General features: G+C 45.8%; 1 protein-coding gene across 1 annotated transcript in view; it reads left to right on the top strand.

Annotated features, from left to right (window-relative positions):
- Positions 1-12,507, top strand: part of magi1b (membrane associated guanylate kinase, WW and PDZ domain containing 1b) — a 138,383-nt gene extending 125,876 nt beyond the window's left edge. Inside the window, 6 exon segments of the mRNA XM_034121619.1 lie at positions 901-1,104; positions 4,023-4,116; positions 4,287-4,374; positions 5,130-5,273; positions 7,262-7,400; positions 10,182-12,507. Of these exon segments, the coding sequence (XP_033977510.1) occupies positions 901-1,104; positions 4,023-4,116; positions 4,287-4,374; positions 5,130-5,273; positions 7,262-7,400; positions 10,182-11,515 (2,003 nt within the window). The 3' untranslated portion in view covers positions 11,516-12,507.
- The last annotated feature ends 798 nt before the right edge of the window (positions 12,508-13,305 follow it).

The raw sequence follows: 13,305 nt of genomic DNA, 5'->3' as shown, positions 1-13,305 counted from the left end.
AGCTTACAGAGTAGCAAAGCTCCTCTTTCTCACAGGGCAGAGCCAAATGCATGGGCCAGCAGATGAGCTTCATTTGACCTGAAATGTAAAAATCCAGGGGAAACCCAGTGGCTGCGTGAAACCAGTCCACACATACTGGAGCAGCACTGGTTTTATACAGAAATGCCAGAGTATTACTCTCTCTTTGTCTCTCCGTTCATTTACTTTTTACTCAATATTTGACAGCTAGATTGAGTTGAAAAGAAGAGGTGGTCCTGGTTAGACGAGTATAATAGTGGAATAATCGAGAGAAAGGGAAGAGGTGGATGATAATATGAAAGAAGATGGTGAAAGGAAGGAGCGATTGCATGTTCCTCTTCTCTGCAGAGACTGATGTCAGACCGCAGACATAGGAAAGGAGGGAGGAAGGGAGGAAAATAAACAGAGAGACCTCAGGGTAGCTGCTGAGATGTCAGCTTTGATGAATGTCGTCTTTCTGCGGATCCAGGTGTTTGGGATGCAGACGACACAACACCGGTTTATTATTTGCTTAGAGGCTCTCATGCAAATATAATAATGATAGCCCTTTCAGAAATGTGGCGCAGGAGCAGCTCTAGAAAGCACATTGGAAGATACGTTTCCCAATGACTCGTTTGAAAAAACAATTGACAGGTAAAGGCCAAAGAGGAATAAGAGTGACAGATTATTTTTGCGGTGCTCACTTTGCCCTTCTTTGCCAACGCTTGCATTCGTTCTCTCCCGAACGGCTTCTCTCAGGGACTGCGCCTTGGCTGCTGGCTGTCGGTGAATTAACCCTTATTCTTCTGATCCTCTTTTTCTACTCCTTTCCCAATTCCTTGCCCTTCTCTCTCCAAACACACACACACACACTGAATCACAACGTGTCAATGGTGACCATAGCTGGCAATGCATGTGTGGCCATGCCCCACAAAATAGGGCGCATCATCGAGGGGAGCCCGGCGGACCGCTGCGGGAAGCTGAAGGTCGGCGACCGCATCCTGGCCGTGAACTCCTGCTCCATCACCAACAAGTCCCACTCTGACATCGTCAACCTCATCAAGGAGGCCGGGAACACCGTCACACTACGCATCATCCCCGGGGACGGTGAGTAGGGAGGGACAGGGAAGGACTACACTTTACTTAAAGCTCATTTGAATTAGTCATTTGTTTATTAGTCAATTCTTTTAAAAGAAATACCAAGATTGGGAACCAGCAACCTGAGGGATGCCTTCAGAGTCCTTGCTACAGTGAGGGATTTTGCCAAACAGCACATTCTGACTCACAATATTTAGCAGGCTCCAGGTCATAAAGGTTCAACTAAGGTTGCAGACTTTTGCGACAACGCGATCAACTTTAAGTATTATTATGTAGTCTGAGTTTCTTTGAGCTGCAGGACAAGTCATCAATTTCCTGAGTGGTTATTATGTATGCCTGTAGGGTTATATCAATCTTACAGTTTATTCACAGTGCCTTGAACGCCCCGGCAGTGTTGACAGAACGGCTTCTTTGGGGATTTTAAGGAACTTTCTCTACTTTAAATGATGGATAGGTGTGTGTTTTTGTGTGTGTCTCAGAGAGAGAGAGAGAGGCAGACCTTCCTCTGTGGGTGTATCTTAAGTCTAAAGTGGTTTTAAGGAAAAGTTTGTGCTCATTGTATGTTGTTCGCTGCAGCTGAGAGCTCTCGCAATTTTGTGCTGACAGATCACCCTAGCATGCTTCACAAATGCTGTTTAATTAAGTGTGTGTGTGTGTGTGTGTGTGTGTGTGTGTGTGTGTGTGCTGTGTGTGGTGGTGTGTGTGTCGTTGTGTGGTGTGTGTGTGCTGTCGGGTAAGCTGTTCGTGTCGTGGTGTGTGTGTGCTGGTGTGTGTGGTGTGTGTGTGTATTTGTTGTCGTGTGCTTGAGTGTGTGTGTGTGATGTGTTGGGTGTGTGTGTGGTGTGTGTGTGTGTGTGTGTGTGTGTTGTGTGTCCTTGATGGTGTGTGTGTGTGTGTGTGTGTGTGTGTGTGTGTGTGTGTGTGTGTGCGAACAAGGCGATACTCCCTGTCAACCTGCGCTCGGGAAGAAATTGGAGCTATTTGTCCGACGCTCGTTGCTTTCCGGCTCACATCTTATGGATGAAGAGTTTTTTTCTTGTTTTTTTTCCCCCCCTGAGACAAAATTGCTCTGCCACAAAAGAGATCGAGAGCAAGAGAGAAGACATCGGAGAGAAATAACTGGATGTGCGTTATCGGAAAGTTCTGGTTTGTGTTTATATGTCAAACAATCAGATGGCGTCTGACACAGAGACAAAGAGAGTGGCAGGGAGAGATTGTGGCTTGTGTTTCTGAGTTTTGTCTCTGCCTCTGTTTGCACATGACTGAGCACCCTTATTTTTGTGTGGATCAAGCTTGTCCAAACTTTCCAACATGAATAAATAACACAGCGAGAGGTTCTTCCAAGGTGACGTTTCCATTGAGCTCACTGCTCCCCTGTGTAGGAACACAGGTGGAGTTTTGTAGCGACTGATGCTCAAGTCTGCAATGACAAGGAAAACAGGAACTCTTCCTGCTGGTGCGCTGTAAATAATGCACAAAAATGCTCCCATCAAAGCGTGTGTCTCTGCAGCGTAGACTTGAGGCCTGGCACACCTTGTTGCTTCCTATTGTGTATGAGAGAGAGACAGACGTGCCTCAGGTGATATGATGTGCAAAGAAACGTGTATATTGTGTGAAAATGCTGTCTGACTTCTCTTATCTGTTCTGAATTTCTTATTTGATTGTACCTGCTCTACTGCCATTCAGTGCAAGGGCATATTGCCAGCGCCAGAGAGAAATTATTAGTGGTTTATTTTTTGCGCTGTGAATGTTTTGAAGGAGAGAAAAGAGGCAGTGGGTTGCCAGCGTAACGGAAGAGAGAGTAACACGGAGCTAATTCGACTAATTTGCCTGACAGGAAAACAGTTGGAGAGATAAATGCAGAGAGGCAGCAGGATGGAAGGAGTGGGTTATGCAAACGAGCAGATGGAGGGGCGAATAGGGTTTTCAGGGATACATTTGAGGCTTAAATGGGAAAATGAGCGACAGAAAGTATGTGAGGTGCTAATAGAGTAGATACCAGGAGTTCTTATGGGTGGACAACCATCACACTGTAGCCTACACCTATGGTTCTACTGTAGGTAGTGTTAAATTACACTCACCCAACCCACGCTGCAGCCCGGCTGTTTGATTTGTACCATGTGGTCAACGAGCAATCAAAGTGTTAAGCCAGCAGGCTCTAAGGGGACTGATGGAGGTGAAGGCGAGATGAGAAGATGAAAGGAGACCTGCCTGTGAGAGGAATAGTGAGTGAGGAGAGAGCCGTTATCGGATGAAGGATATCTGTTAATAGTCGCAGAAGATAAGGATGCGAATGAGAAGAGAGGTTTTTCTATGCGACAAGCGTAATGTAATGGCAGTAGGCTTGTGTCGTTAGAGCCCAGTGTAATTCATTGATAACAGAGTTAAGATAAAAGGAAGAATGAATAGCAGCTTTAATGTCCTCAGAGGCTGCGAGTGTGCGCTGATTGACAATTCACAGACAGACAGGAAGAGTTTCAGTCCACAGTGTGATTTATATCTTTTGGAAAAGAAACACAATTTGACATGCATCACGTCAAAATGATTGATGGCACAAACGTTTTGTTCTCGTGTCCCAATCTTGGCTAAGTGGTGGAGGAAGCCCAGAGGCTGGTGGAGCTGCTGCTAGTCCCCATAGGTTCTGCTAATGTTTCTACACCAGTGTAAAAACATTGAAAATGAAAATGCTCCTCATGTGAAATATTGATTTAATCACACTCTGAGTCCTTCAGAACTCTAGAGACACTTCCATTGGAGTATTTGTTATATAAAGTTATATGAATGACACAAGAAGCTGTATGGGAATCCAATAACATGTTCTCAGTGAAGAAGATGTTCTATATGTTCATTAGGAAGAAAGGATTTTGAACTGTGTGAAAAGGGATTGAGACTGAAAGCAATAATGTGGATTCTCTCACCCTCCACAGAGTCATCAAATGCGTCTTTGTTGACCAATGCGGAGAAGATCGCCACTATTACCACCACTCACACACCTCAGCAACAGGCTGCCCCTGAGGCCAGGTAAGATGCACACTGGGAAACAGAGTATTTGTACAAAACAAGTCCATTTATTTTTAAAAGGCAGTGTCAAAAATATGCTGATTCAATTCACAATGAACTGCCTGAGACACTTCAAATCACCGATTACATCTGTAATATTTGACACTGACTGCTTTTTCTTTCTGCCACAGGAACAACACCAAACCAAAACAGGAGTCGTTTGAATTCAAAGCACCACAGGGTCCTCCTCCCCAGCCCCCCACACAAGTCTCAGCTCAGGTAAGGAAGGACACCGGGACATCCATTCACCTGCCGCTTCATTCATGCATCCGTCCATTTCATACCACACACAGCTCAATACCCACCTCCACATTTATCTTTTCAAACATCCATTCAGCTGTTCCTGCACCCGAACCTCCTCCCCCCTGTCATGCATTCACCCACCCATCTTCCCAAGGACGAGCAGAGTGCATTGTTATTTATTTATTATTCCTTTTTCCTCCACCTGCCTGCATTATCTGCATTAAGGAAAGCCTGTTAGCTTTCAAAGTTACCCTCAGTCCAGCGTGTTCGCTGCTGCATTCATCTGCCGGTGTGGAGATGGCGCGCTCAGATAGCATTGATCGCCCCGCAGAGGAGATTAGGAGGGCGGGAAGACAGGAGCTGCTGGGGCTGTCTGCCTGTCCTCGCGCTGCCCGGCCCCTCTCTCTCTCTCTCTCTCTCTCTCTCTCTCTCTCTCTCTCTCTCTCTCTCTCTCTCTCTCTCTCTCTCTCTCTCTGCCCTCTCTCTCTGCCTCTCTCTTTGTCCACCCAGAGCATCAATAATTCAGCATCCTTACACATGAGCATATGCATGTACTTACACACACACACACACATCGGTGTGACTTTCCTGAAGGGTGGCATTTGTCCCCTGCTCCTGAAATAGAAGCCCACTTCAAAGGACACACAAACACACACACACTTCAAATCTGAATCACAAACCCTGATGTCTCTTTCTCCCTCCCTTTCTTTCTGTGTGTGTGTGTGTGTCAGGATTCTGAGTTCTACTCCGTGGACCTGGACCGAGACAACAAAGGCTTTGGCTTCAGCCTGCGGGGGGGCAGAGAATACAACATGGACCTGTACGTGCTGCGGCTAGCTGAGGAAGGAGCGGCCGTCCGCAATGGAAAGATGAGGGTAAGGACACACACACACACTGTACAACAGCTTTCACACACCAAAGCAGCAAACACTTCAAACATAGGACCACTTTTAAACAAATAGAAGATGCCACATACTTTGCTTAAGCTTTCCTTCATATCAAAAAGGGAATCATTCAGTCATAGGATGTTTTACTTATAATCTGAAACAGTTGTTGTTTATGCCTCTAGAAGAGTTTTAACATTTAGGAAAACAGGCTTGAAGACTATGAATTAATGAAGAAAGGTCTGCTTTACAAATGAGTGCTGCTGAATGTAAATGTTGGAACAGCTGTTGAGTTGTAGGGTATAGCCATTTTGGAGCTTGACACTTAATATTGAGTAAAAGTCAGGATCTCTCTGCCTCAGCTGCATAGATCTAGTCTTCCAGCTCTGTTGAAGTGCAATACTAATTTGCTGCTTTATTAAGCTGCTTTCTTTCGATCCAACATTGCATTTTTTTCGACAGTTGACCTTATTCAAATGAAATATCAAGTCCTGCTGACTGTTGAAGTTCATTGTACTCGATTTGAGTAGCTTCTAACTTCCATATCCTGCCATGTGTTGTGATCCTGTGTGAGGAAATCAGTACGTACCAGTCATCACTGTCATTGTTTGGAAACAGTGAGAAGGGGATGATGTATAAGAGGGTGTATGAGCTGAGCAAGAGACATTTGCATGCCTCTTGCTCGATCAAAACTGCCTTGTTTTATAGCTCTGGAACAGTTCATTTGTCAGATCATGGAATAGCTTTTTAAGGGTTTATTTAACTTAAAAAGCTGGAGAGTATTCTCAGCTCATAAAAGAAAACGTAATCTTCCAGTTTGTCTAAAACAAATTGGAGATGTGAGGTTTGGGCAGAGCTGTCTCAAAAGTGATTAGATTGTGATTATGTTTTCATACTGATATGATGAGTCACCACTCTCCGGTGCTGTGTAAGCCCGTTGACTGTGTTGATTAACAAGAGGGCTGGTAATAACTGCCTCATAGACCCAAACAGCCATCAGAATAATATTGTCTATCAATATAATTGCTTGTGCACAATGTTCCTCTCAATTACTGCAAGCCATGCTCCACTGAATATAAACACGGTCCCTCCAGGCTTCAGGTTCATTGTGTGTGCAATACCAAAACAAGGCAAACATTGCAGTCATGGAGCATACCTGTGTACAGAGAATGAACATTGAAATGAATAAACACTTCTCTACTGGCTCTTGAAGTGGCATGTATACACTACAGAAGCTGTCACGAAACGGTGATATTTAACCTTTGAATTGATTAATGGCATTTCCCCTGGGCTGCTTTATTTAATATGCAATACAGGGTTCATTGATACTCCCTTATGTGTTTACTGCAGAGAGCCTGTTGGCATGTGAGCTATATCATCAAATAGATTTTGATGTATGTTATTAGCAACAGTTGGGAAGTGTGTGGGCATACATGTATTAGCACGTTCGTATATAAATACATACGTGTGTGTTTGTGCACCTTATTAGCAGAGATATGATTAGCAGCAGCTCTGTGAGGCAGAGAGGTGTCAGTGGGCAGACTGTCAGAGAACTGGAGGCAAAGGAGCGGGAAGCAGAAAGGGTTTCTCTCTTGTTCTCCTCTCTGGGAGTCACAGTTGCTGACTTTCCCCCTACATATAGAGAATGTAGTGAACATTGTTTTTGCTGTTGTGCCATTTAGGATTTGAAATGTAACTTCTCCTCAATCTGTCCTCCCTCTCCCTCCCTTCTGCTGTCTTCACTCCCTTTGAACCTCCCTGCCTCTCATCTTTCCTCTCGTGTGCTTTCTTCCCCTCCGACACTTGTTATCTTCCTCTGCTATCTCCTCTCCTTCTTCTGGCTTTCTCTGTCCCTCCATCTTCACCTGTCACTCTGTCTCTGCCTCCCATCTTTTGCCTCTCCCCTCCCCCCTCCCCTCTCCTCTCCCCTCCCTCTCCCCTCCCCTCTCCTTCTTCCCTCTTCTTTATTTCCTCCGTAGGTCGGCGACGAAATCCTGGAGATCAACGGCGAGAGCACCAAGGGCATGAAGCACGCGCGAGCCATCGAGCTCATCAAGAGCGGGGGCCGGCGCGTCCATCTGGTGCTCAAGAGGGGTGATGGCTCTGTGCCCGAATATGGTGGGTCTATCTACGAAAACATTCCGTTCTCCCCCATCTTCACGCCCTAAGACACCCAGCGGACGGTGGTGGGTCGAAAGGGGAAAGAACTTTAACACCCTCCCAGGACCCTTCACCCATCCCTGGGACAAACCCACCAGGGAGGGGGGAGGGGTGCTTGGTCTTGGGTCTCTCTCTGGTGGAGGTCACTACTGGGCTTTGGGATTTGTTTTCAGGGAGGGGGGGAGCAGGGATGGAGGTTGTTCCTCTGGGTGCTGTCGCCCCCTCCTGCTGTCACCTGCTCTGTTTCCATGTCATCCCGCTGTCACTTTTCACCTTCTGGCCACTGAGCAAAAGCACTCTGCTGGGACTTTTTTCCGAAAGGTGGTGGGTGTGATGTCAGTGCTACACAAAGACAGAAACTGTTTACAGAGTTTGAATGAGCAGAGTTATGAGAAATCAGTGTTTTTGTGAGAAAGAAGTGATATTGAGGGCTGTAATTCCTCATTAAGAATTAGCATTAAGGAGGAAAAGACAACTTGATCCATTGCGTCCCATGCTAAAATGGGACATCTCGCAGCTTTGGTTAGGACGTGACACAAGCGTATTTATGATATTTATTGAAGGTGAATGTAAGCTACTGAACTCTTTGAGGGGGTTTTTAAGTAAGAACTGTATTGAGAAGAAAAAGGCGATTCTGAAGAGGAAAATCTCACTATACTGTGCTTGGCATTACTCACTTATCCATGGATTTTATTTGCACCCACTGTTAATGTCATTGAGAAGCTGTGACGATAGGAACCCCACCCATCCCCATTTAAAAAGAGTCGCTCCAATTATATAAACGTTTTTGTACAGTGATGAAAAGAATAGAGGCATTTTTACAAGTATTTTTGTTCCGTGTACATAGCCATGATGGAAGCCACATATTAATGGTTAAAAAGTCTATTGCTGCATGAACTTGTCAAAAGTGTGAATTGGATTTGTTTGGCTTTGTCCCCTCTATTGTCTATTTTCCATAATATTTATGGAATGTTCCTTTTTTTTTATCGTACTGACCAGTTTTGGATTGATAGTCACGAGTCATCATAAATGCTTTCTTTTTGTTACCTTTTTTTATGAGTGGAGATACGTTTGCCTGTCTTGAAACGTTTGTCAATGTAATTTTATTTGCGCTAAGAATGTGCTGTCTTAACCTGCACCGATATGACATCATGTGAACTTGTATATTTTTGGATCATTGTTTGTACTTTTAGTTGCCACAACCTTTGACAGTCTTGCCAGTATTTTAATTTGATTTCTGTCAGCAATGTAAAACTGCTTCATACGCTTTTGTTGTGGGTGTGAGTCTCACTGTCTGTATTTCTTTGGGTTTCTGCTGCTTCTGTGTCCACATGTTTAGGTGTGTGTGAGTCAGTGTGTCCGAGTGTGTGTGTGTGTGTGTGTGTGTGTGCTTGGGTCCAGGACTGTTTCTCTGTAACTGATGATTTCCACTGAAGGGTTTGGGCAAGTTTCCTGGACTGTCTCTTTAATCTGAATGACTCAATGATCAAATAAACACTTTTTTTTTCATTGAAAAATCAACACAATAATTCTCCTTTTTCTTCCTTCATGTTGGTTCCAAGCAATCTAAATCCTCTGCTCTTCTCTTTCTTCCTGTTTTTTTTGTATCCTCCTATATTGCGCTGGGCTCTTGTCTTCCTTCAGGGATGGCTGTTCCCCATCTCACTGCATGTATGAGAAATGACAAGATGGGGGAGGCCTCTGTCCTCCAGAATCAGACCACGGTTTGTAACTGTCCTCGCCTGTCGTCCGGCTCTCCCTCCCACTTCCTGTCTTTCTTTCTCTCTGTTGCGCTGCTTCGCCATCCCGATATCTGTGTGGTGTGGCCTCAACTCACCCATGCCCATGCTCTACTCCATACATACAAATCCATCCACCCAAAACACATCGCCAGTACCGCCGCTGCCGTAGCCACTGTTATGGATTCTTCATGCATATGTTGCATTTAACATTTGGGCAACTCGTCCAAAGGTGAAATGCATGTTAGTCTTTTATTATTTCGATTTTTATAGATCATCAAAAGAACATCCTCTTTGCCATTTAGTTGTTAGTTGTATTTCTGCAGCTGAAGACCTATCTATTAAATCTGATAAAGCAAAGCATCGTGGTGGCTGCATATGTAGATATTTTTAGTTAGACTATAGTGGATGAACTTGCCTCAAAGGCAAAATAGAAAAAATTGTCCAGAACATTCAATTCTTCTCGTCTTAGGCAAATGCCACTTAAACTGCATGCTGCAGTACAGGAGTAGGTTTTAGATCTCGTCTTGAGCGTTTTATTTGCTTTAATCATTTACATAGTATCTAAGGCATCATGACCGCGCATGAAAGAGCATGGCTAATCAGTCATCAAGCAGCAGCATCATCGACACACACTACATTGACTCTGAATGTAAGCCGCTTCCAGGCCGGCCGCCCAACCTGCCAAGTCCCATTCTCAGAGAGGCAACCCCAGGTAGACCTGGGGACAGGTTTGTTTTGGGTAATAAGTCACTGGCTGTCTTTGTGTCACTGCCTTTTATTCTCATGTGTAAGCTACACTAATGTGTTTACCATCGGCTGTTGCTGTGCCATCTAACAACGAGCCGTCTTTGCTGGCATTAACATCAGAATGGCTTCCATTGGAAATGTTCTCAGCTTCATGTCTGAGTGGTTCAGCATGGTTTATGTGAAAGCAGAACATTTGAAAGATGCATGTTTGATCCCCTTGCCCTCGTTTGTATGTCACATTGTGTTACAGTCAACGGCCCCGACGACGTCATCACAGCCTACCCAGCCTCAGGGTTACAAAACGCTGCGGAAGTGAGTGCCCTGACCAACACGCCATCGGAGTCCAGCTACCCACCAGAACCCCCTCAACCATCCCGGAGCAAGAAGGAGCCGACCCGCCCCTCCACCGGCAAGACCCACCATTCCAAACACCGCCACCGCTCCCCCAACAAGAAAACCAGCAAGGGAAAGACCCCGGGGAAAAAGTCCAAGGGCATCAAGTTGGTAAAGAAGAAAGATGACAAGGGAAGCGACGGCCACCGGCACCATTCCAACGGGAAACACCGTAGCCGCCACCGCTCGCCTGACAAGGTGCACAGCCGGTCACGCAGTGCAGAGAACACGCTGGACACCCGTCATGGGGGACAACGCAGCGGCCGCTCCCCCGACAGACGCACCGGTCAGCACTCCAATCACCGCTCGCCCCACCGCTCGCCCCACCGCTCTCCTTACCGCTCTCCATACCGCTCACCTCATCGCTCTCCACAACGCTCACCCCGCCAACACAGGTCTCCCCACCGCTCTCGGCACCACTCCCCCACCAGACGCCAATACCATTCCTCAGACCCTTACCGCCGCAACGCCTCCCCGGAGAGACAGAGGCGCGTCAACGAGAAGCCCAACGGAGTAGAGGCCGTATTGAAGGAACCTACTAGGACTCCTGAACTCAGCCTGCCGTTCGAGGACAGCTTCCTCCGTGAGTCCCCAGCCATGGACCGCCTGAACAGGGAGGCCACGCGGCCGCCGCTGCGAAGCCAGGAGCACCTGTATGGGGAGGACAGTCTGCTGAGGAAGGCCTCCTCCATGGAGAGAATCTACAAGGGGGACAGCCTGCTGAGGGACCTGGCCGCATCGCGCAGCCAGAGAGACGCCACCTTGCCCAGAGTGCGCACCCCCGACTCAGATTCGGCCTACAAGAGGTACAGCTCGCTGCTGAGGGGCCGCTCACCTGAGAGGACGGTGAGGGACGGGCGCTTTGCCAGCCGCGACAGCACCCCCGAGCCGCAGTACAGAGCCCGCAGCCTGGGACGGGACATCTCCCCCGAGCCGCAGTACAGAGCCCGCAGCCTGGGACGGGACATCTCCCCCGAGCCGCAGTACAGAGCCCGCAGCCTGGGACGGGACATCTCCCCGGTCAGGAGCTTCAGGAGGGACGACTCGGAGGACGAAGAGGACGATGACAATTTCGTAGCGGCTAAGGTGAGAGAGTACTACAGCACGCTGAAGACCGACAGCAGCAGCTCATCCGCCATCCCCGAGCCCAAGAAGACCTACAAGGACAACCCCAAAGACCTGAGCATCTGATTGGAAGGCTGTCAGCCAATCACAGCCACTACCCACAAACACCTCAAGTACTCACTCACATATCCACTTGGTTCTACAGAAATGCACCCAATTGTGAACACACCAGATACACCCTCACACACACACACACACACACACACACACACAAATAATGTTGAGTTACTAACAAGACAGTGATTCCAAAATGACTTTTGAACGTTTTCTTTTTCGTTTTTTAATTGTATGTTACTTTTTCCTTGTTTTTTATTGTTTTTGGTTTAAGCATTCTACATTTACAGTAAGTCAGATTTTTCCAGAAAATGTAAAACCATAAAAAACAATGATGTGCCTAACAGTTCCATTAATGAGCAACATTTTGATTTTGATTTGATATGTGACGGGCATTTTGTGCCGCACTGTCAGATGATGAAATGTATGTACTTTTCCACGAGGATCCCACGGAAGTACCGCGCACCTGGATACCTGTAACCGGTGCTCACAATGATGCTGTGCATGTCTTTACCGGTTTCAATGTCTCTCTCACTCTCTCTCTTTACTCTCTCTTACTCTCCCTCCCGCCTACTTTTATTCTCCCTCTATCTCTCTCTGTCAATCTCTCTTTCTGTCTTTCTCTCCCCCCAGTGCCACTGTTTTTTAGACATTTGACCAGACTATAGCACAAGCCTGCATTTGTTTGTATATTTTTGACAGTTTGCAGTATGTGTACATTCAGAGGTGATCATTTTAAATGAATGAAGGGAAAATTAAAAGTTAAACTATGATGATGTTAAAATAAAATAATATATTCAACGAATAAAATAAATGTGTGGTTGTTTTGGTTCTTTGGTTTTCCCGGCCATATTTTATTTTAAGCCATTAAACAGGTTTAAGCGACACAAACATGGAGTGTAAGTGTCATAGATAAGAGTGTAGAGTACTGAGCTCTACTCATTTTGGCAAACAAGACAAAAGAGTCGAGGCTGACATTGTTATCTCAGGCCTCCCAAAAGTGTGTCTGTGGAAATAAAGTCTTTGAAGAAAAGTAAAGCTGAGAGCTCCTATTTTTCACAACATCAAAGCCTGGATAGACCAGTCTTGAAAAATGTTCCTCCTCTCCCTGCTTACTTTGATTTGGTTGCCGTTTATATGCCCTATTTCTCCCGTTGTCCTCAAGACTCTTTTCTCCTCCTTTCTATCCACTCTGCTTGCCGAAAGATTTCTCATTCAATAGAAAGCAGACGGCACAGAAGCTGCATCCCTGATTCTGGACGGTGACAGCGGTAGGTGGTGGATGAGGCCAGGGAGGGATTTTTCTTCCCCTTCTAGAAACAACAATGTGTGAGATAAGAGAAAAACAGAACAGAGTGGTCACTCCTGGTGACCTGTGAATGCCAGCAGGGATTTACTTCTGCAGAGAAATGAAATGTGTTGTCTGGCAGTGCTTGATGCTGAGGTGCAGAGACAGATGAGGCACAGCATGTATTCACAACTGCTAAATCCAGTTTGAGATACATGAGGTGCTGTTTTTTCTTTTATCTTTTTATTATTTATGTAAATGGAAGTTTTAAGAAACTGCCATTTACATATTTGTTTGTAGCCTTTATTTAACCAGGTTATATTCAACATGGCACGTGTCTCTAATTGTATGATAATGACTGTAAGGGTCATATTTACATTATACATAGGAGTGTGTCTGCTTGAAGATGAACTGTGAAGATGTACTTCATTTTCATCATATGTCGTTTCTTCCAGTTGCTACGACATGCAAAGTTACTTGATACCATATGTTCAAAAGTATGCATCCAAGATTA

The sequence above is a fragment of the Trematomus bernacchii genome, unplaced genomic scaffold, assembly GCF_902827165.1.
Source record: "Trematomus bernacchii unplaced genomic scaffold, fTreBer1.1, whole genome shotgun sequence".
Lineage (NCBI taxonomy): Eukaryota > Metazoa > Chordata > Actinopteri > Perciformes > Nototheniidae > Trematomus > Trematomus bernacchii.
Note: the sequence above shows the minus strand (reverse complement) of the source record. Positions and strands in the feature narration are given on the sequence as shown.